Source organism: Natator depressus, chromosome 4 (genome assembly GCF_965152275.1).
Source record: "Natator depressus isolate rNatDep1 chromosome 4, rNatDep2.hap1, whole genome shotgun sequence".
NCBI lineage: Eukaryota > Metazoa > Chordata > Testudines > Cheloniidae > Natator > Natator depressus.
This window is the reverse complement of record NC_134237.1, coordinates 122,067,379-122,090,348: the sequence shown is the minus strand read 5'-3', so window position 1 is coordinate 122,090,348 and position 22,970 is coordinate 122,067,379. Positions and strand designations below refer to the sequence as shown.

The window sequence follows — 22,970 nt, the reverse complement described above, 5'->3', positions numbered from 1 at the left end:
CTCTTTCTCTGCTCGTCTGACAGATAAATAATGTTAAAGAGATATTTAGGGTTAAACCCAATCTTCTCTGCTCTCAGAGATGCATCTCTCACTCTAAAGAGTTTGACAACCCTAAGGGAAATTCATTAATGAAATGTTGCCAAATAAAATATGAAACTATACTGCAAAAAGGCATACATGAAAAAATAGCACTAACTTAAATAAGAAAAGGGAAACAAGTGATGAATGGTTTTGTGTGACTCGGTTTCTCAGGGGTTCATGTAAATATATTTTTTAAATTTCAATCCACATTAGTTCTCAACCTCTGAACTTTGATTTCTGCATAGGGTTCAAAGTCAAAAGCCAAAAAACAAATAGTTCAACCTATCAAATTTGTCCTGTGTTGGCATCAAATCAATTCAATTTGGGCCAGAGTACAATACCCTTACTCACAATGAATAGTACCTTACACCACAAAGAGTCCCACTGAAGTCAACAGGACTACTTGTGCAGTAAGATAGTGTGCATAGCAGTATCACGCTCTGGAGCTATTTGAATTATTTCAATGCAAAACTCACAAAGCTCAAAACTGGACACAGGTTTGCTCATAAGCATTATGAATGTTAGCAAACTCTCCCATTAATGTGCTTAAAACTGAAAATTTGTAACAACATCCTAAAGCAAGCAAGTTAATTTAACATGGTTTGGGATTACACTGGACAAAATGACAGGTTTCAGAGTAGCAGCCATGTTAGTCTGTATCCGCAAAAAGAAAAGGAGGATTTGTGGACCTTAGAGACTAACAAATTTATCTGAGCATAAGCTTTCGTGAGTTACAGCTCACTTCATCAGATGCATGCAGTGGAAAATACAGGGGGGGGATATTATATACACAGAGAACATGAAACAATGGGTGTTACCATACACACTATAACGAGAGTAATCAGCAGGAGAGAAAAAAAACCTTTTGTTTCTATGCCAACAGGTGATATTCATTCCCTTCCACAAAAGTAAATAATGTATTTTGATTCCTATTTACATTCTTATTGCAGGTTATTAGAGAAAACAGCAAAAAGGTAAACATTTAGACCACACATTTAAGAGTAAAGAAGGAAAAAAGAATCAATAAACGTGCCAAAAAATAACAAAGACGCATGAGGGGTACAACTCAGGAAGAGTGCAATAATGTAACAGAGAAAAGGTAAGACTAAAAACCTAGTTGAGAGAATGAAACAAACATTGCAGAAGCTAAGAAAGGAGATTTTTCAAGTACATAAGGAGCTGTTGGGAACCTTTACAAGACAGCAGAGAGAGTTTAATGACGGAAAACACTGCAAAAAGCATTAGTAAATGACTTGTATGATTGCTTAGGAGGGACACAGTTACCTGTCCAGCACGTTTTCCATAATATATAAGAATGATGCCCAAGGAGCTTGAGTTACATTAAACCATGATAAAATTCTGGAAAAAGATATTGACAAAAAAACTGTAAGATACCAGGGCAAGATGGAGCTCCTTATATGATGGTTAAGGTGGTAAGAGGAACATGTTTAGAGAGATTGAAAAGCTTATGACAAAAAGGAAAGTTCTCAGGTGCTGGAAAGACAAATACTGTGTATGTATTTAAAAGGATCTAGTAAACTAGGGCTGCAATCCAGGAAAGCACTTAAGCACCTGGTTTAATTTAAGGCACACAAGTATTCTCAATGCTTTAAATCAGGACAGTGACAGGGTTAAAGTTAAGCACGTTCTTTAGTGCTTTGCTGAAGGGGGGGTTTCATTATGAAGCCGTTGACTCCTGGTAACTTTGATCAGATAGAGAGTTGGAAAATTCTTAATTTTTAAAATGGCATCCAGGGATTTAGCAATGATTCTCACAGTGACATAGCATGGACACTCACACAACAGTGCAAGCCTTATAAATCTGACTTAATTTTCAGAAGAAACAACACAGAACATGAAGAAGTGAAAAAGGTGTAGACACAAGTTATCTTAACTACAAGAAACATTAGTACAGTGGCACACAAAATACTAATTTACAAGGACAGGTGAATATGGTGCAGGAGATATGCTGCTCTAGCTGATAAAGAATTACTTGTCCTCAAGGCTCCTGTAATCTCTGGTGAACACTTGAGATATCCTGTATTGTCCATTTAGCAATCACTGCACCTGGAGTGGACTTATTCCAGTGTTACACAGTGTGCTTAGCAGAGGCCAACCACATTTGGCAGATAAAATTTTCTTTATTCAAAGTAAATTGGTAAATGGAAATACTTCAAAAATGGAAAGACACAAAGAATGGTTTTACCATGCAAAGATAAACACATTAATCAAAGAAACTGAAAGGACAGATGCAATAAGACCACTTTACATTTAATTCCCCTCACCAAAAAAACTAAGGTTTTGTCTATATGGGGACACTCAGAAAAGTTAATCTGTATTAACTAAAGGTGTACATTTACAGTGGATTAGTTAAACTGCATTAAACCCCTGTATAGATGCTCTCGTTCAGAATTAAAGTGGCCTCAATTCAGTTTAGTTTAATTCACTTTAATATAAACCCAAATTCCTTGGGCAACATTTCTAGATATTCTGGAAAATTTACTGGACTGGTATGTCTGACCCTTGTACTATGCACTTTGAATTAAACTAAACTGAATTAAGGCCACTTTAATTCTGAATGAGAGAGTCCACTCAGGGATTTAATGCAGTTCAATTAATTTACTTTTAATTCACACCTTTTAGTTAACTTGGATTAATTTTCTGGAGTAGCCCCATGTATACAAGCCCTAAAAGATGCAAATGAAGGCAAAGGAAGGATGGGATGCTTAGAATAATTTAGGAGTAATGGGTTTACCTAGAAAAATATCAAAGATTAAAAAACCTCAAGAAAGTTTTGTTCATTTGACATTTCAGACAGACATGTGCGGGATTAACTTACAGCCAGAGTCAAAGATCAAAAATTCAATAAGATGGGAGGAAAACAGACTTTCCAACAACTTTTTTTATGATTGCTGATAAAAATTAGTGCAACATGCAAACAGAAAAGGTGGGAAGAGCAGGAATAGCATAACCCATCAGGAAAACTAGATGCCTCCCTAGAATGCCATTATTTGGCATTTGGAAGTACAGAAATCATTCTAACTGCACTATTACAATGGAGGCACTCAAAAAAAATTATTATTTTGATATGGTACTTCCTCTGACATTTTTAGAGAAAGACCATCTTTCCACCCATTCCTGCTTCCCCAAACTTCTCAAACTCTTGAATTCTTGATCCTACACCAAGGTCAAGGAGCAGTGAACACATATAAACAGTTGAAAAATAAAGAGGCAAGAAGAAGAATAAAAGAAGAAAAGCAGAGAATTATCACAGATCTAGAAACACCAGAAACATCTTGACTAAAATCTCAGTATCTCTCCGAATGTCCTGTTAAAAAGGCAATGTCATTTCTATGAAAATACTGAAAAAGCAAAAGAACCTTTATTTCTGTTTTAATAACCTTTTGTTGCCCTAAAATGTATTCCCTCATAAGTAAGGCTTGAGTTTGTCACAGAGGTCATGGAAGTAATGAATTCTCTGACTTTCTAGGACCCCTGTAACTTCTGCAGTGGCCGGTGTGGCTGGCCCGGTGGCCCCCTGAGCAGCTCGAGCAGCTCCTGGGCCAGCCACACTGGCCGCTGCTGGGGTAGTCATGGGCTATTTCCCCCCTCACCCACCCCACCCGCAGCAGCCGCAGGAGTTTGGGTGTGGGAGGGGAATCAGGTCCGGGGATTGCGGCGTGGGAAGGGGTGAGGGCTCTGGGTGGCACTTACCTTGGGGGGACTCCCCAGAAGTGGCAACATGTCCCTCCCTCCTCAGCTCCTAGTTCTGAGCGCTGCCTCCGCCCACAGGCATCGCCCCCACAGCTCACAGTTCCTGGCCCATGGGAGCTGTGGAGCTGGGGCTTGGAGCAGGGGCAGCACATGGAGCTATAAGCTGAGGGAGGGACAGCCCCCGTCCCCTCCTCCCCAACACCAGCGATGGTCCTGGGCTGCACACTGTCACCTGCATCCCCCAGCACCAGCAGGGGTCCCGGATTGCTCCCCCTCCATTGAGGACCCATGGCGCCCCCCAGGGCCACACACCCCTGAGCTGCCCCTTGCACGAGCACCCACGGCACTCCCTGGGCCACACCCCCCCCCAAGATTTAGTCAGGGGTATATAATACAAGTCATGGACAGGTCATGGGCCATGAATTTTTGTTTACTGCCTGTATTTTTGGGCCACAAAATAATAGAAAAACTAAACTGTTCTTAGTTGTGACATTCCTCTGATTTTACTATTAGATCCCAGGGAAGCAGAAAACAGATGGCAGAAGCACGCCATCTGGAAAGCCAAGACCTAGTAATGTATAGTCACTCACTGTTTTTCAGTAATAGTCTCTTTCTGCGATGAAGTCCTTTTGTATCAGGTGTATAAAACTCTCTGTCTAAAATGTATTTTAAAAGCTAGTTATCTTAAGTACCTCTTTAGGAATGTACCTAAAAAGTACCTCTTTGAACATAATGGAAAATGAGATCAGATGATGATCCCAAATGTTGTACAATTCATTGTTGTGTACCTCATGACGATGCTCCGCAAACAGTAAGATTCTCACAATGACTTTATTAGCATACAAAACGAGCTTCACAAATAAACATGCCTGTGTTCTGAAAGGAAGAATTATCTGAAGAGCTGCTGTCACTTTAGTGTTAATTCAATGAAAAATTTTCGTTAACCATCACTCAATACCATTAGTCAAATGTGACTGTGAAGTGAGATTATTATTACCTCAGAGTGTATATGCTGGAGAGACTACATGTAGTGACAGAAACACTGTCATAGTCACTGCTGGAGATGGAGCTGAGGGGGGAATCACGTAAGCCATCCTGAGAACTGAAAAAAGCATATGGAAACAAAATGAACTGCTGAAAAGAACAAAAATGAGAATAGAGCAATGGATCGCAAATGATCATACCAAAAAAAGAAAAGTAAACTGACAGTAACACTCATTTACTCTCTGGGAGCCCAGGTATATATTTGAACATATTTTAGATTAGTACAAAAAGCGCAGATCAACTGGCAGGACTAATGGGCATGCTCTCTGTGAAAATCATCAATTTAATTTATAGTATGCAGTTAAGAACACTGGGGAAAGAACAAAAGATCCTAGTTATTTTAAAGTGTGAGTGCAAATGTGTCTACATGTTGTAAATACTGGCCTACATTTTAGAATGAAGATACACCATGACCAGGCATCCTAAAAATCACTATGTTTCATACCAATATAACCACAGAAATAAGCCCAAAGAACTTTTAAAATGCCAAGACAAGTTTCAGCTAACAGTTTCCAAACTGCTGGAAGGAAGGAAGGAAGAAGAATGGGAAGGGAAAGTCAATGTGGTAAATGGAGAGTTGCTTCTCGCTTCCTGTCCTGCTGCTATACTATATGATTTAACAAGTCCATTATTCAGTAAGTCAGCACAGGACTGCATGGCCCCCAAAATTGCCATGTGGCTCAAAATTTTATCTAAAGCCTGACTGACATTCCTATGCAGAGCTTGAAAGAATTGCCACATGACAAACCACTGCTACTTTATAAATCTACTGGCTACCGAGCAAAACATGAACTATTTAAAACAACGGACTACACCCAACAATGAAACAGCTTGTAAATATTATATGATCTTTAAAGGGACACTGTCGACTTGAAATGTAGCCAATTTCAAAATTAGAATTAAAAATAGTTTCAGGCAGTACTCCTGCTGCTCCTTACTAATTTGCAGATAACAGTGTTTATATCTCAGTGACAATTTGCCACTCTGCTATTGGAAGTTCCACACACTGAAGGAAATTAATTTATAGTAGATAAAGAAAAATGTACTCCTGAGCAAATTTACCACAGTAGTATTGGTTCTAGGCATTACAAAAAAAATCTTTAAAGCCCTTTGAACGAATGGGTTCTGACAATGAAAATCTTTAGACATCCAAAGTCTGTCTTAGAAATATATTTAGTTTGAAGAAACGTAATTGGTTAATTTGAATTAATTGTTTTTTTCCTCTACCTGACAATTTGTGAAATTCTCATGCATTTTGACTGACATGTATGTATGGGGTATGCATTCAGGACAGGTGTAAACTAGATTCTCTACTCCTGTCATATTTAAAACACAGCTAGTTTTGCAGGCAAGTGTCCAGAAGAACACTTAAGGTTCTTTTCTTTTCAAAGGTACATGCTCTAATCTAATTAAGAAACAATAAGATTTGTTGGCATGCCTCCCACACATTGCTTTCAAAGTATACCCCTACATGTTCCTCATTTCTGATTGCCAATTTAAAAATAAATCCCAGAGTATATTATGTTTTAGTTGAAAGAAGGAGTGTCACACTGGGAAAATAATTTATCAGACTTCAACAAAAATCCATTTAATTTTCATTTGTTTTAAGTAATTTCCCTTGCCAGTTCTGCTCACTGTGAAGAGACATTTGCATTTAAACAAAGACTCGCTCTCATACTCATCTTCACCTTCTTAATCCTGAAATGTGGTCATACTGCTAATATATGGCATCATAATCAGTTCTATGGCAGCAAAATGATTAATAAATACAAGATTATGAGTCCACAGTATGATCACACAGGAGAAACTGCCTTGTCAAGATGAAAGCTACTGCTCAAACTCAAATATCTTCAGTAGGAGTAACACTATTATAGAATACAGAAAACGATTAGCAGTTGCTTCTTTTATAATTTTTCTATTTCAATTTTGCCCCTCATCTGAAATTTCCTCCAGCTGGTAATAGTTTCTTCAAGAAGGGAACAAGTCCTGCTTTCCTTATTTACTTTTCTGTTAAATACTGCATGAAGAAACCCAGTGATTATTTCTCAGTTTCCAGCAATACAGAAATATTGTATCCAGTTTTGCTAAATTTAGTAGTCCACACATTGTAAACATCAGGAGTCAGACTGCAAACATTTTAAAACTGGCTAAAGAGCCAGGAGATTTTTAAAAAACATTCCAGATTATTTATTAGGGCTGTAGATTAATCGCAGTTAACTCACGTGATTAACTCAAAAAATTAATCGTGATTAATCGCACTGTTAAACAATAGAATACCAGTTGAAATGTGTTAAATATTTTGGATGTTTTTCTACATTTTCAAATATATTGATTTCTATTACAACACAGAATACGAAGTGTACAGTGCTCACTTAATATTACTATTTTGATTACAAATATTTCCACTGTAAAAATAATAAACAAAAGAAATAGTATTTTTCAATTCACCTCACTCAAGTACTGTAGTGCAATCTCTTTATCATGAAAGTGTAACTTACAAATGTAGATTTTTTTTTGTTACATAACCACTCAAAAACAAAACAATGTAAAACTTCAGAGCCTACAAGCCCATTCAGTCCTACTTCTTGTTCAGTGCTGCCCCACTTCTTATTTACAATGTCACCTGAAAGTGAGAACAGGCATTTGCATGGCACTTTTGTAGCCAGCATTGCAAGGTATTTACGTGACAGATATGCTAAACATTACTATGCCCCTTCATACTTCGGCCACCATTCCAGAGGACATGCTTTCATGCTGATGATGCTTGTTAAAAAAAAATGTGTTAATTAAATTTGTGACTGAATTCCTTGGGGGAGAATTGTATGTCTCCTGTTCTGTTTTACCCACATTCTGCCACATATTTCATGTTATAGCAATCTTGGATGGTGACCCAGCCCATGTTCATTTTAAGAACACTTTCACTGCAGATTTGACAAAACGCAAAGAAGGTACAAATGTGAGATTTCTAAAGATAGCGACAACCCTTGACCCAAGGTTTTAAAAATCTGAAGTGCCTTCCAAAGTCTTAGAAGGATGAGGTGTGGAGCATGCTTTCAGAAGTCTTAAAAGAGCAACACTCAGATGTGGAAACTACAGAACCTGAACCTTAGAACGTTGCTTAGGGATATGAAAATGACACTGCCCTGAATGACATAAGTTACATTGACTTCAAGTGGTGTCCACACTGCACCGTGTTGGTGGAAGATGCTTTCCACCGACATAACTTCTGCCTCTCGTGGAGGTGGAGTAATTATGCCAACGGGAGTGCGCTCTCCCATTGGCATAGTGTGTCTTCACCAGTGCCCCGATGTAGTGTGGTAGTGTAGACTTACCCTCAGACATGGTCTGCAGACCTCAGGTTGAAAACCACTGGTTTAAGAGGAATCAGAAAAAAAAAAGTGTCTGAATTCCACTCCACACTCCCATCGCTTGTCAAAGGTTTTTTTGTCAGGTGCCAAAGACCTGTGCCTGCTAAAATTTGCCCCTTGGGGTCTCTTCCAACATTTAAATGTATGCCTGCTAGTAATTCTAATTAATGCATACGCTTCTGCAATGTGCTTTAGAATTTAAGCTACTTAAATTCAACAATAGACTTTATAGGTTAGACAGAGTTAGTCTTGCTATTATTCCTCCGTATCTATACAAATAAAAAATTTCTGAGACTTTTGGGTACTGGATCTGTCTCAGACTTAACAATTATCTGCTATATGGCTAAATAGGTGCAAACTCTTGGTTGACTAACCTGTCAACATGTAATGTACATTTATGTCAGACCATCTTCATACCAGAGAAATTCCTCTGATTCCATTTTGTGTCCCTAGCTTTTATTTGGAATAAGCAAAAGTCACTCCATCATTAGAAGCTGCAGGTCACACACAACTGAAAGCTGCAGGTCACATGATAAGGTCAGAAAGTCATAGGTCTGGGGTAAACAACGGCAGAGAGTGTTTGGAATGTGCACCCCAGAATAAGGTAACTTTGGCATGCATTCAAGCTGATAATGTTTGGCAGGGAGCATGAGCAGAAAAGACCTGATAAGACAGTGAGCATGTGCAGTAAAGATCTGATAGCTGACAGAACAGTATAAAAGGCAGACGGCTAAAATGGTTAAGAGAGGTGTGAACAAGGAGTTACGAAAGTGAGGAGAGAAGTTAAGCAGGTGAGAGGTGGAGAGTGGACGAACTGGCAAGAGAGCTGATCAAGAGAGGCAGCTACAGCAGCAGCAAAAGAAAGCCGACAAGACAAAGGAAGCCTCCAAGTTTTTAAATCATAATATTAGTGTGTGTGTGTGTGTGTGTGTGTGTGTGTGTGTGTGTGTGTGTGTGTGTGTGTGTGTGTGTGAAAATGTCTGAGTGTGTGTTAATTGTAATTTACCTCTGTAAAGCAAAGTACAATTTAAGAACTGCTGTCAGCGATCCGTTGCAGACCAGATATCTGTAACAGAGCTCAACCATTTAGAATAATTTGAACTGTATGCAATTGCGTTCTGAATACTCTAACTTGCAATAACAGATTTGTATTTTAGTTAGGTTTTTAGATTATATTGTATTAGGGATTATTAGTTACATTAATACAAGGATTTTTTTTTATTTTTATTTTTTGAAATACTGTGTCAGTCATTTATTAGAAGTCCATATCCATGTCCTCCAAGTTTCTCCTCAGTTATCCTGGAGACCCATATCTGAGGAACACAGATTAAGGGGGGTGATAGGTAGGTGATTCTAGGGGCACCCCAAGTTTTAGGGTGATAGTCTAGATACATAAAACACATCATCCCACATGATTATGGGAAAGCATTTATTTTTTTACCTGATTTATACATGAACCCTTCAAACAACTTCATTTTCTATAGTTATACAACAGATGAAGAATCAACATCTGAAAAGCTCTCTATACGTGGTCCCCCAAAAAGAAGACTTGTGGTCTCAGTCCTACATACAATACAGTTCACATTTCACATAATAACCAATATACTGGTAAGGTATTTCTTTACATACAGTCATATGAACACAAAATCACCCCAGTAGTTCAAAAACCACACAGAGCACCGAGAAATAAATAAATAAATAAATATTGGGCAGTCATACAAACCATAAAGCATTCAGTAACAGATTAAACAAATCTTTTCACATTAACAAAAATACATAAAATACTTAAATTAAATTTTTAACAGTGTCCCCTTGCGTATCCCGCCCTGTCTCTTTAACCTTGTTTTCTCATCCCTCGTCCTTTTCTTTCTTTGTTGAAGGGACTGGTATTTCCTCCTTTATCTTTTCCATTCCCTCAGATGGTGAAAGAAATGGATGTTCATGCAGGATTAACCCTGAGGAAAACAACAAATAAAAACAGCATTACACTTACCTGTTAAATGTGTTTCTCCATCTGCACTTCCATGTGGAATTGTTTCATGAATGGCCTGATCATAACATTCTAAAGACAGGCATAATAGCTCTTCACCTCATTTACATACCTTTTGACACCTGTAATGACTCTCTGCTGGACTTGAAGCTGTAAGTTGACATATACATCTTAACTTTCGTTCCACATCTGCTGAAATTCTCACCCGTGCTACCACCTTCTCACATGTTAATTAAAGCAACTCCCTCTCCTATGACTTCCCCAAATCCTAGCTTTTCAGGACTCCTGTATGTGCAGAAAGCTACAGCCTCATGGTCTTCTCATAAACATCAAGAAGCACGGCCTGATCACTGCCAGCCACAAACATCTCCATTTGTTTCTCATTCAGAAGCTGAGAATTACCATCCAGCCAGACTAGCTGATCAAAGTGGTTCTTTCTGGTTATACAACCTGTGAATCTTTGAATCATCTATGAATCTTTGGGACAGAGCCTCACCTGGTACAAATTGGCATAGATCCGTTGATGTAAATGGAATGATACCAATTTATACCAGCTGAGGATTTGATCCCTGCCCCTTTTTAAAAAATGATCTCCATGGATTTGCTTCAGCCTACTTTGTATCATCTTTCACTACTCTCCTCCCCATTTCCTCTCCTCATCTTACACCCTCCTCCTCAGAAACTAGTCAATACAAGAATATCTTTCCCTTTCCAGCTCCTGCCATCTGGAACAGCCCTTCTGTGTCTTTCTGCCTTACTAATGCTCCATCTCAGTTCCAACCTGATCCACTAACCTCTTGCGTATGCCTATCTCCCTTCTTTATATGCTAATTTTTGTTACTCTCTTTATGACTATAAACATTAGACAATGCCTTCCCTCCACTGTTTTCCATACTTAAACTCACATATGGTCGGTTATCTCATTTTTTATTTCTGTAGTGTGTTTGAGGATATACATTGTATGAAAGATTCCATTAAAGTTAAAGATAGTGTGATATATCAAAGGCAGGTTTAACTATTAGAAAAAATAATGTATACACATTTTTAAAAGTGTCTCGCTTCTCTGTGCCAATATAAAGTGAAAATGTCTACCAGAAATAGCAGTATTTTGTTCTGATTGATTATTTAGATTGTAAGCTCTTCAGGACAAGACACTCTGTGTTTATATAAGGCCCAGTGCAATGGAACTGCAATAATTATCGGGGTTTACAAACAATTTCCTGATGTTACAATAACTAATCTAACTGATAGAGAAAACATCTTTATTCACTTTTTTGGGCACTTCATTTACTCACTGCAATTTCTGTTATATTAACACTGTAACCTTATGTTTGATTAAACCTACTTAACGTGCATGAAATCAAGGTCCCCCTTTATACTGCTCTCTTCTGTTCTCATTAGCACACCCTTAGAGACCTACTCAGGAGTTCCAGGGATCCTGTGGGATCCTGAGGTCAACTGACCTGCATTTCCTGCCTCATGGTTCCTGTAGTCAACCAGCGCTCACTAGCTGCATGTGTTCATTAGCACAGTTATAAGCAGAAGAGTCATGCATGGACAGGCATATTTCACAATAGGTGTTAGCGTAATCAGTACTGGAAATACAAAACACTAATCCTTCCCACCACCCATCCACTCCTTTTATGAATTGTGCTTTTTTTTTTTTTTTTTTTTTTTTTTTAACTGTATCTCCTTCTTGGTAACGAAAAGACATGCCACATCAATTTGGGCCTTGCTAGGTTTGTGGGACTCCTTGCTAAACCCAAAATAGTGGGTGAAAGGTGGATAAAACTTCGTTCCAACCTATGAACACATTAGATAAAATTGTTTATGAAATTATGGATCAGAGCCGAAATGACCAGTGCATTAAACTGAAAGAACCAATGAGAGTTTTTCAAAGTTTCTAATAAGGTTACAGAATTGTTTTAGCAACACAAAGTTAAGATGGAAGGAAGTATGTCTATATGGGACCAGTAGATATTTGTTTTGATGGAACACAATTTCCACGTCTTCTTGGGCATTACATTTCTGGGGAGCACTTGAGAATTAGCTTATGCACAGAGATAATAAAATTTATCAAAATCCTTGATTTCTATTCATTTATACAGGTATGAATGACTATAGCATATTCACATTTTTGTTAAGAGCCAACAATTAAATACAAGACTAAGGCTGTTTTACTGAAAACCTCCATTTACTTCACAGTTTACATATGACTAAATGTTGTAACGTATTACATGTAAGAAGAAAAATACCAAAATTGAAAGCTGGCATTGTAGGTGAAACAGCTGTTTATCTTTTTATGAAGAGGTCTGAACAATATATTGGGAAACGGAGCTTTAAAAATTCATAACTGCACAGTTGTAAGGCTAAGAAATTACAGCAACAACAAGTGGAACAACTTGAGTGCCAGGCTCGGGAAGGTTAAATTAAGAATCTTAATGTAGGGTTGCAGTCAGTAATTAGGGACAGCTCAGAAATATGCTTTGCACAGGCAACTTGCCCAGAATGCATCATCCGTTCTACTTGGGAAAAATCACTCTGCTCATTAAACTTCTGCTAACCAAACTTGAACATCTAACTACAACAGCTAATGAAAGATACACTATTACAGCTCATAGAAAGTGAAAGGAAATATTAACAACGTTTTCCTCACTACTAAGCATAGCTCAGTTCTTATGTATACTATGAAAAACAGCTATACATGAGAAATCTTATTAGCGCGCACACTCTAAATACTTGCAATAAATTAATAAAATAAAGGGAGTCTGGTGAAAATTCTGCATTTTAAGTTAGACAGAATAGACCTGGATGGAAACAGAGAGAAACCACTTAAGAATTCTAATTTAGGTGTTGCAAAGTCAATAAAGAGATAACATAATGGCACAGTGAAACCAGGCATATGAAACCTAAAATGCAAAAATGCTAGCAATGCATAACCACATGGAACAAATTACCAAAGCCTTATTTGACAAGTGGAAGAATAATCCATCTTTACAATGATTCTTCAAACTCCAGAACTAAAGAATGTTTTCCATTATGTATAGCTCTTCATAAAGGGGAGAGTATTGTGATAGTTAGACTCAGCATTTTACTTATTCTGTCTAACTTATTCACAGTTAGAAAAACATGAAATACAGACCTAAACATTCCTTCTTCAGTGAATCTCATGCCTTTCTTCCCCTAAAACACTTCTTTGTTGCATAATTCTATTATAGTCTTTTGACTTATTGTTGATCTGCTATTCTTTAACAGTTTTCTTCCTTCAGGGGTTTCTACTTTGTGTGACAGAACAGCTTGTACTTCATATATGCTGTCTTTGCAACAAATCACTGGTTCACCAGATCTTTACAAATACTACAGTTATATTTGCATAATACTAATGCTGCTTCCTGTGACTAATTTAATATTGTGCATGTTTCATTTCTTCAACATACTTACAGGGAAACAGGGGAAAAGAGAGAAATATATGTCAGACTGGAAGGTAACTATCTGCTGTCACCTACAAAAAACAAAGTAAAGACATGTCAAAAAGATAAATCTGATTATTATGTACAATAGAAGAATTTTAATGGTATATTAAATTTGATTGAATGATGACTTACCAATCAACACTGCTGCATCAAGAAGTTCAGAGTAGCTGGCTTGGCTGGGTATTTGCAAATAAATGTGAGTGGTAAGATCCTGTGTTACCTGGACACGCTAAATACAATAATCCTGGTTGGATTAGAGAAAGCATATCTATAAATGATGTGATATTCTTTATTATTACCATAGACCTCACTACATGAAGATGCTCATGCTATCATTCATTCATGTGCACATCTGATAGCTGCTTGATTGAGCCAGGGCATAGAAACTTCTCTTTTCCTTTAGTTGTTGATTTTCAATGACGGAAAAGTAAATATACTTATCAATCTGATGAATTAACATTTGCTGTGGGTCTCCCATGCTTATTATACTGCTTACTGTTGTAGCTAAAAAGTCTATCATTCTGAAAATAATCCAGTGTCTCAAACACTTCACTCACTGTTAAGGTAACATTCACAAGCACATAGTAGGAAGCAGTTATAGAGAGCTCCAAGATGACATTCCTCTTTTAAAAGAACCATTAAATATCAGTGATTAGTCATCCAGGGAACAATGAGTAAGAGGAGACTGATGATGTTCCTTCTTGTACCTCAACTGTCATGACAAATGACATACATAGCCAAGAACCAAACCCAATGACAGATATTCATATATCTGTGAGTATTTACGTATGCAGTGTTGTAGCCGTGTTGGTCCCAGGATATTAGAGATACAAGGTGGATGAGGTAATATCTTATTGAACCTAGTTGGACTATTTATGTGGTAATCTAAATGAATGAGAATCTCATATGGTTTCGGTATTCCTAACTATGTCTACTCCTACTATTCCATCTTCATATATGCACATACTTTTGTTAGTTTGCTATCAATAACAATTGTATGTAATGAATAAGTACACTGTCTTATGGTCTTATAATCAGAAGGCTGAGATAGCTAAATTTAATCAATTAACATTAGTAAGCTAGTCCTGGATAGCATTTGCTTTGTGTACTCTCTGGTTTGTCATGGATCTTTGACAGTTGTTGCTCTTCTTCTCCATATGCCTGCACAAAGCGTAGACCTGTGTAAAATATTGTGGTTTTTTTCTCATTCCTTCCCTATTAGCATATGACTTCAATCAAAGCTCCTTGCAGATACAGTATTTTGGTTTGTTTTTTTTTTTTGCAGAAATGTCCATCCAGATGTCACTTAATATCTTTTATGCACATCTCACCCAAAAAGTAGTCAAATTCTTCATTTGTGTCTTTGTAACATGTATTTCAGCAGTGTGCAGCAGTACTGTCTAGATACTAGAATTAAAGGTGATATATCAAATATTTTTAAGCAACATTATATTGCCAAGGATTGTATTCCTTCATTTGACTATCCAAAAGGATAAAATTACTCAGTTTGTAAATAGGATTCAGGCTATGAGTCACTTCCTACAATGAAATTCACTGAATATTTCTGTTGCATGGTTCTAAAAGTGGTCATAAAATCCAAGAAAATATTTACAAGCCTAAAATCATACATATTTCAAAATAATAAAATGGATAATGTTAAACTGTATCTGGAAAGGATATTACAAGCAAGGAATGTGATTTGTTTGTAAAAGGGATTATTAGTATGTAGGTACAGCAGTACTTACTGCTAGTTTGAAGTACATGAAATATACAGTAAAAGTTTTAAAATGTAGAACAGTGATTTACAAGTGTCAGAAAACAACAAAATAAGGATGTATGTAGGGATCAAATTTTTCCAAGTATGGCTCTGACAGTAGAGGCCACAGAAACAGGGCTAGCAACTAGAACAATAAGAATATTTACCAGTTAATTATGTGTATGTGCATTACAGATACCTGTCTGGAATTGTTGGGTTAGTTGCTCACATTGCATGAATAGCAGGTGACAGCACCTATTATATTATATTGGCACAGAGGACCCTCAGTTCCATTGTTTTCTGTTCTCACTATTAGTGTTATTACGTTTAATATTGGTATTTCTATTGGTGTCATTCTTATTTAATACTTTTATTTCCATAACTTTTGTACTATGAGGTAGTGCCTAGAGGTCCCAATCAGTGGTTGGGGCACCACCGTGTTACCCTAGGCACTGTACACAACAAAAAGACAGTCCCTGTCCCAAAGAGTTTACAGTCTGTGTAAATCTTCATTAGATGAAGCTTCCAGAGCACTCAGAAATAGAAAGGGTCATTAAAACTGGAGAACCATAATAATCCCTCTCCCCCACCCTGAAAATGGTAATAGTTATAGTTATGTTAGAACAAAGGGGCATCTGAAGCCAGAACTCAGAATAAAAAAAAGACAGGATGCCTGCTGGACATTTTACTCCCCTAAAATGATATGATGGAGTTAACTTCTAGTGTCTGTTGAATTTATGTTTGCACTTCTTCACACTATGCATTCACCAATGTTCTGCATGACTGCAATGCTGTAACATGGGACAGTACTACTGCCATCAGCTTCATGAAAACACTGGTGCTAATCCTAGACTGTAAAGGAGGGCACATTAGTAAAGATGCATATAGCTAATACAATTATTCATGTCTTTTGGGTTGGGAAGATTCAGCTTCCTTTTCTTAAAGAGCTTCTATTATAGTGCAAGTTAGAATAAAACATCATGCTAGGAAAAATTCCCAATAACTAGTAGCTCATTCTGCACTTTGAACCTCATTCTGCACCACAGAACTGTGTTTTGATTTACTCTGGCAAATATCTCTTTCCAGACACAATAGCATAGAAATGTACTCCTGCAACCTTTTCTGAGTGAGTCACAGTGAGAACTTTAGAAATCAGGGACAAGACAAGACTCGGAATTCTTGGTACAATTGAAAGTAGCACTTCTGCCTTCCACTTACATTATGTGAACAACAATTAACCCAACAGTTCCAGACTGGTGTCTGCAAGCCTGCACAAGTGTTGAGAGTCTTCAAGGTCCCCCCTATAATAAAAAATGCACAGGAAATTCTCATTTCCTTGTACAAGTTTTATACATAAAATTGTCACTGATGGAATGAACAGTGTTCTTTATTGGTCTGAGAACTGGACTGGGAGCTGGAAGATGCCGAGTTCCAATCTCAGCGTTATGTATTCACTAAGTAGCCTTAACTCAATCATTTAACTGCTCCACTTTGGTTTCCCACTACCATTTGCAAAATGAAGATAACAACGTTTGCTCACCTTGGGGATTAATTAGCTAGTGTCCTTAAATGCTCTGAAGATGGAAAACAGCTATGGATGTTAAATGCCGTAATTATTAAAAAATAATTTGGTTAGAACGTTACAAAAGAAACTATTTTTTTCTGAAAAAGGATCTCCCCTCACCTCCCTCCTCCACAGAAACAAAATATCTTTTTTGTGGGGCTGGAGGAAGAAGTGACATTTAACATTTTTTCCATTTTCCACAAAAAATATTAATGATTTTTGGAATTAAAAAAAAATTGAAAACAGTTATTTTTTTTTTTATCAAAAGCTGAGTGTTTGGGAAAACAAATGTAATTTACCAGAACACCTGGTTTTCAGCAAACAAAAATTGTAAATAGCCATTTCTAAAGGTTTTGATAATCTTCTCAATAACATTTTGAAAGAACAAAAAATATTAAAAAAATAAAAACGGTTCTGGTTTGTTCACTTTGAAATGAAAACAAATTTGAATGTTTTGAGAAAGTACTTTGTATTTTTTGACCAGCTCTAGTAGTAAGTTAAATATCAAAAGTTGAGACTAAAATATCAAAATCTGTATTTCTACCCATAGTTCAAGTTATTACTACCAGTTTTGCCATAGTAGTGCTAATGCTATGTAACAATGTAGAAAGGATCATACACTGTGTACAATAATATAGTATGTTAAATGTAATTTCAAACATATCACAAAACAGAATTATGTTAAACTTTAAATAAAATTAAAATAGATTGCATTCTTAAAGGGCAATTCTTTGTTAAGCTAAACAGGTCAGATGTTATTTAATGAATTTATTTCATAGCTCAGGGGACAACATAAAGACCCGAGATTAAAAAGAGTTTTAAACGGTTGCTGAAAAAGCCATAGTTTGCACAAAAAATAAATCTGATCATACAGTAAAAAGTATTTTTAAAAGTAGTAAAAAAATGTTTTCCTTTATAGTCAACAATTCCTTGGCCTTTAACATTTTATTATTTTAAAAATCAGCTAACATTATGTGCGCCCTCATTGCTAAGGAAAGCATAGTATAAATCGCTATGTTACTATTAGCTATTTTGTATGCAAGTCCTGAGACAATAAAATCATTGCAAGACGATCTTACCTTGCACTGGATCTTGATTTAATGTCATTCTTTGCTATTCTTTCATTACTACTTTCTTCATTGTTCTCTGATTGCTTTTGACTTGGCTGCCTTCTTTTCTCCCATTTCTTTTGCTGATTTAAAATTTCCACCTCTACTTGTGATCCATTTTCTGCTCCCAGCTGTGAACCTGAGGAATGTGCCAGGCACTTAGAGGAGTTAGACAGTTTCTGTTCTTCTCTGCCAGAATCTCTTTCTGCTAGCAAAGCAGGAGACGTTTCAGTTTTTAATGCCTCCTCTGCAGTGACTGCATGATCAAGTTTATCTATATGGTCCTTTTCTTTAGATTTTACTAAACTATAAGAAGCATTTATAACTTTTCCTGGGGAATGTCTCATCTTTAAACCATCAATATTATCCTCCCTACTGTCTTCACAGCTGCCACAACACACACAGGAATTAATTAGACAATTTGTGGCAGCTATACTGAGCTTATGGGATTCACTCTCCTCTTCATCAACTAAAGAATCAGAAGACCCAGGAACACAACTGATAGCTACTTCTGGTGTTGTCACTAGGGATTCTGAAGTAGAGGGAGATTTGGGATTAAATATTACAGTAGCAGATATCTTCATTCCACCTGTCCTATGGGCTATCATTTCTGCTGTCTCTGCATCAACATATGTATCCCAGCCATTGAGGTATAACTGTGAATCAGGACCTTCTAAACAACTGCACGAATTTTGAATTGAGATACAAGTCATCTGTTTGCTATCTTCAATATTGTTATTATTGCTTAAATCGCTTTCTGCTTCTTTTAAAAGTAAAGTCTCTTCTGTTTGATGACCATTGTCATACACTAGAGGGTCCCTGTACTGCACACTCTGCTTTGAATTGTGGCAAGGGTTATTCACCCATGCAAATGTGTCATTGTCTGAATCCAACCCAGCAAGAGCTTCTCCTGCTCCATCCAGATCATCCATAAAAAACACTCTTTCCTCTTCGTCTGTTAAGTTGTCAAAATGTTGCCTGTTAGGTGAGGTCTCTGTGCTGGAGCCATTTCTTATGCCAGGTCTGTGTGCTGGAGACTGGCATACACTTGGTGGGGAAAGCAGGGAAGACATCTCATCTCCAACCCTATGGACCATCCTATTCAGCTGTTCCAATTCCTGTTCATCATACTGCATAGAGCAGGCTAGCTCAGCCTCTGTGTTTTCAGCTTTTGCTGAAAGCTCCTCAGCAGGCAAAGGTGCAGCTAAGGCAGTTGTACTGATAGTGGGCACTTCAGGATCTGTTCTGACAGGAAAATCCACATCCTGGGATATGCAGAGGTTACGTTCCAGTGTATGCAGCTCATCATCAGTTAAGGTCTGAAGCAGATCCCTACAAAGCAAAAAATGCAGACGTTATGTTGCAGTTTGTACTCATAAAGAGTGACTGCATTACAGATCTTACTAGAAGCTTCCTCTGTCTGAAAAGAAATCCACATGAAGAATTTAGAAATAGACACAGAAAAGTATTAGCTAGCACTTGGAGCTGGAGAATTCTAAGTGCATTGTAAATTCTAATTCAGAGTATGTGTGTTCTCCTACACTTGAACCTGAGACTATGCTGGGAAACACAGAATAAAATATTCTCTCTTTTCTTGCTGCAAAAAACCAAACATTTAGTCATCTGGGGTGCAAAAATAATGTTTCACATTTTAAATATATTACTAGCTTGAATTAAAACCCTGCATACTGTAATTTGGTTAGGACACAGACACCTTCCTGAGAACTAGTCAGTGAAGGTTACTGCACTCAAGAGTATAGTTAAAATTTCCCAAGCTATTACACGGGCAGATACAAAGAATGTATTAAAAACATTAATCAATGTCCCCTTTGCAGTGCTGACTTATTGGAAATCTCAGACTGTAATTGAGAATATAGTCTAAATTACAAAACCTATTTTGAAGAAAACCTAATCTGTTCTTAGACTTTATACAATAATATATTTCTAGGTAGGTTACTATGAGCATTTTCCTTCTGATTCCCATTACTAATACATAAATAGTTAATAGTTGAGAAATTGACAGAAGACACAAGATTGGAGATTTCCCATCTTTTCTTTCCACCGCCTCTTAGTGTTTCTTTGCATTGTGATACTTTCATTTATTCCTTGACATTGTTTAATCAGCTGAAATAATATTTAAGAGTTCATGAGGTGAAAAATATTTACTGACATTACCCTTTTCAGTTCTGCAAGTAATACGGTTATTGAGCACACTATTAATCTACATTAAAGGAAAAACTTACTTAGAAAAAATATACAACATTCTGATGAACTGAGCTGAAAAAAGAGCAGTTGCAAATATGACTAAACTAAGGAAGACAAGGTGGGGTAAGGTAATATCTTTTGCTTAGAAATATCTTCTATTGAACCAGCTTCTGCTGGTGAAAGAGACCGGCTTTCAATCTTACACAGAGCTCTTCTTCAGATCTGGGACACCAATATTATGACGCCATTGCAGAGTTCCTTCCATATCCACTTAGAAATCATGTTTTACTTACATTTAACATTTTCCATATCCAAATGATAAATGAAGAAAAGTTAACAAGTATAAGAGCCACACTTATTTTGTAAACACGAAGCTGTGTCATTTGAAGAATCCTGAGGCATAACTGGAATGGAATAATACACTACCCTTGTCTGATACTTGGCAGGACAGCAACGACAAACTGATAATCTGTCAATACGGCAATTCCTTTTCAATATATTACTCAGCAGACCCTCTATTTTTTCCTCTTTTCTACTACTAAGTGATAATTACTTTCAGGGGTCAAATGCCCTATTTGGGAGTACAGGATAGCAGACTTTTAAGGAAACAAGGCTAGTGCGATCTAACTGATCCCTCATCAGGCGGTGTTTGAGGCTTGATTCAAAGTCCACTGAAGTAAATGAGAATCTTTCCATTGACTTCACTGGACTTTGTATTATGCCCTGAAAGCATTGTGGAGATCATAAACTTACTGGATGCTCAAAGACTTAACATTACCTTGACAATTTTGTACGTTAATAACAAGATAACAGCTCTCGACTTCACATCTTAAAACCTGATTTACATTCTTACTAATAATATCCTGATTCTGAAATGGAAACACCATGTAAAAAAAAAAAGTCATCTTTGGGACTGATACTTTAACTCAAAAATACCGACTGTATTAGCCTTGAAAAAAACCAAAAGATTTCCTGGTGGCATAAATGTGTACATGTGATTTTTAGGGGCAGCACAGTCCTGTGGCTAGAGCACAGGAAAGGGAGTGAGCCACTCCTAGTAGGCTTAGAAATCATTGGATGGTAGGTACTATGTAAGTGCAAAGTGCTATTATGATTATGTGTACTATACCCATGTAGACAATGGTGTATGTTGCATTTATCTTATTTTAGGTATGAGGTATGTGGGATGTAAAATATATGGGTGGAACTGAGAAAGTAGCTTGAAACTTCGGGAGGGCCCTTTGGGTTGCTTGGAGCAGCAGTGGGAGGAGGATCGTGGAAAGGCGAGTGTGTGGAGACCAGCTGGAGGTGATTTTGTCTGGGCTGGGTGAAATTGCCAAGAAAGGTCTCTCCATATTCCACAGACTGGTCCATCAGGCATGATAAAGATCCAGGCTTGTAAGAAGGTGGCAGTGATACTGTGACATTGCACCTCATAATGCTTTCTAGAAATATGCTTATGAATGTAAATATGACATAACTGGAATATGTTTTATAACATATCTTTGCAAAGGTTATGTTCTACTGCATGGATTCATCCTATTTGTATGCATGTATCATTTTTATATCTGAAATTATGAGCGTTGACTCTAAGCCTGTATTTAAAGTGTTTGCTGCAGAAAGCACCTAAGGCAGATTTGATCAACATAGTGTGAAGGGGTTATTCAAGTAAATGGAAGTACTTGGCAAACAATGGACCTTGATAGACACCAATCCACATCTGAGCTTTCCAGGGAATGTCCCTGTAGATAACTAAGTCATGCATGGACATGTGACTTGCCTATGTAACTCCAAGACTCCATCTTGTAGCTGGGATTCTACACAGGGGGAGGGAGGGGTTTCCACCCACAAGAGAGAAACTATATAAAGTCCTGAAAGACCCCTCCATTTTGTCTTCAGCTGGCTCAAGAGGTAGCCTCTCCACCCCCAAAGGATAGCTGAAAGAAACTGGAACAAAGGACAGTAACTACAGGGGTGTGAGTGATTGCTAGACCCAGACTAGAAGGAGGCGAGTCTATAAAAGAAACTTACTGGAACATCTCTGAGGGTGAAATTTCATCTGTAATCACTTTCTTACTGTCTTAGGATTAGACTTGAGTGTTTTATTTTATTTTGCTTGGTAATTCACTTTGTTCTGTCTGTTATTACTTGGAACCACTTAAATCCTACTTTTTGTATTTAATAAAGTCACTTTTTACTTATTAATTAACCCAGAGTATGTATTAATACCTGGAGGGGGCAAATAGCTGTGCATACCTCTCCATCAGTGTTATAGAGGGCAAACAATTTATGAGTTTACCCTGTGTATGCTTTATACAGGGTAAAACAGATTTATTTGGGGTTTGGACCCCATTGGGAGTTGGGTATCTGAGTGCTGGAGACAGGAACACTTCTTAAGCTGTTTTCAGTTAAGCCTGCAGCTTTGGTGGGACATGGTTCAGACCTGGGTCTGTGTTTGTAGCAGGCAAGCGTGTCTGGCACAACCAGGCAGGGCACTGACGTCCCAAGCTGGCAGGGAAAACAGGTTCAGAGGTAGTTTCAGCACATCAGGTGGCAGTTCCCAAGGGGTTTCTGTGATCCAACCGTCACAGATACCACACTGGGAGAACATCTGACTCTGTGGCTTATGAAAAAGAAACTGAAATGGGGCTTGAAAAGGACAGAGA

General features: G+C 37.4%; 1 protein-coding gene and 1 long non-coding RNA gene across 3 annotated transcripts in view; both read right to left on the bottom strand.

Annotated features, from left to right (window-relative positions):
- The window catches only part of ZFYVE28 (zinc finger FYVE-type containing 28), a 300,215-nt gene that overhangs the window by 36,550 nt on the left and 240,695 nt on the right, over nt 1–22,970 (bottom strand). The window contains exons 8-9 of one of the 2 annotated variants that reach the window (XM_074951801.1): nt 18,070–19,431; nt 4,793–4,897 (exon numbers count right to left, since the gene is read on the bottom strand). In XM_074951801.1, coding sequence (XP_074807902.1) covers nt 4,793–4,897; nt 18,070–19,431 — 1,467 coding nt within the window. The remainder of the gene's footprint in view (nt 1–4,792; nt 4,898–18,069; nt 19,432–22,970) is intronic. The other variant, XM_074951802.1, reaches the window with a different exon arrangement.
- On the bottom strand, nt 9,146–15,198 carry LOC141986830 (uncharacterized). The gene is made up of 3 exons (XR_012639373.1): nt 13,803–15,198; nt 13,639–13,699; nt 9,146–10,162 (listed from the first exon to the last, which is right to left on the bottom strand). It is a non-coding gene; the product is annotated as an uncharacterized LOC141986830 (long non-coding RNA).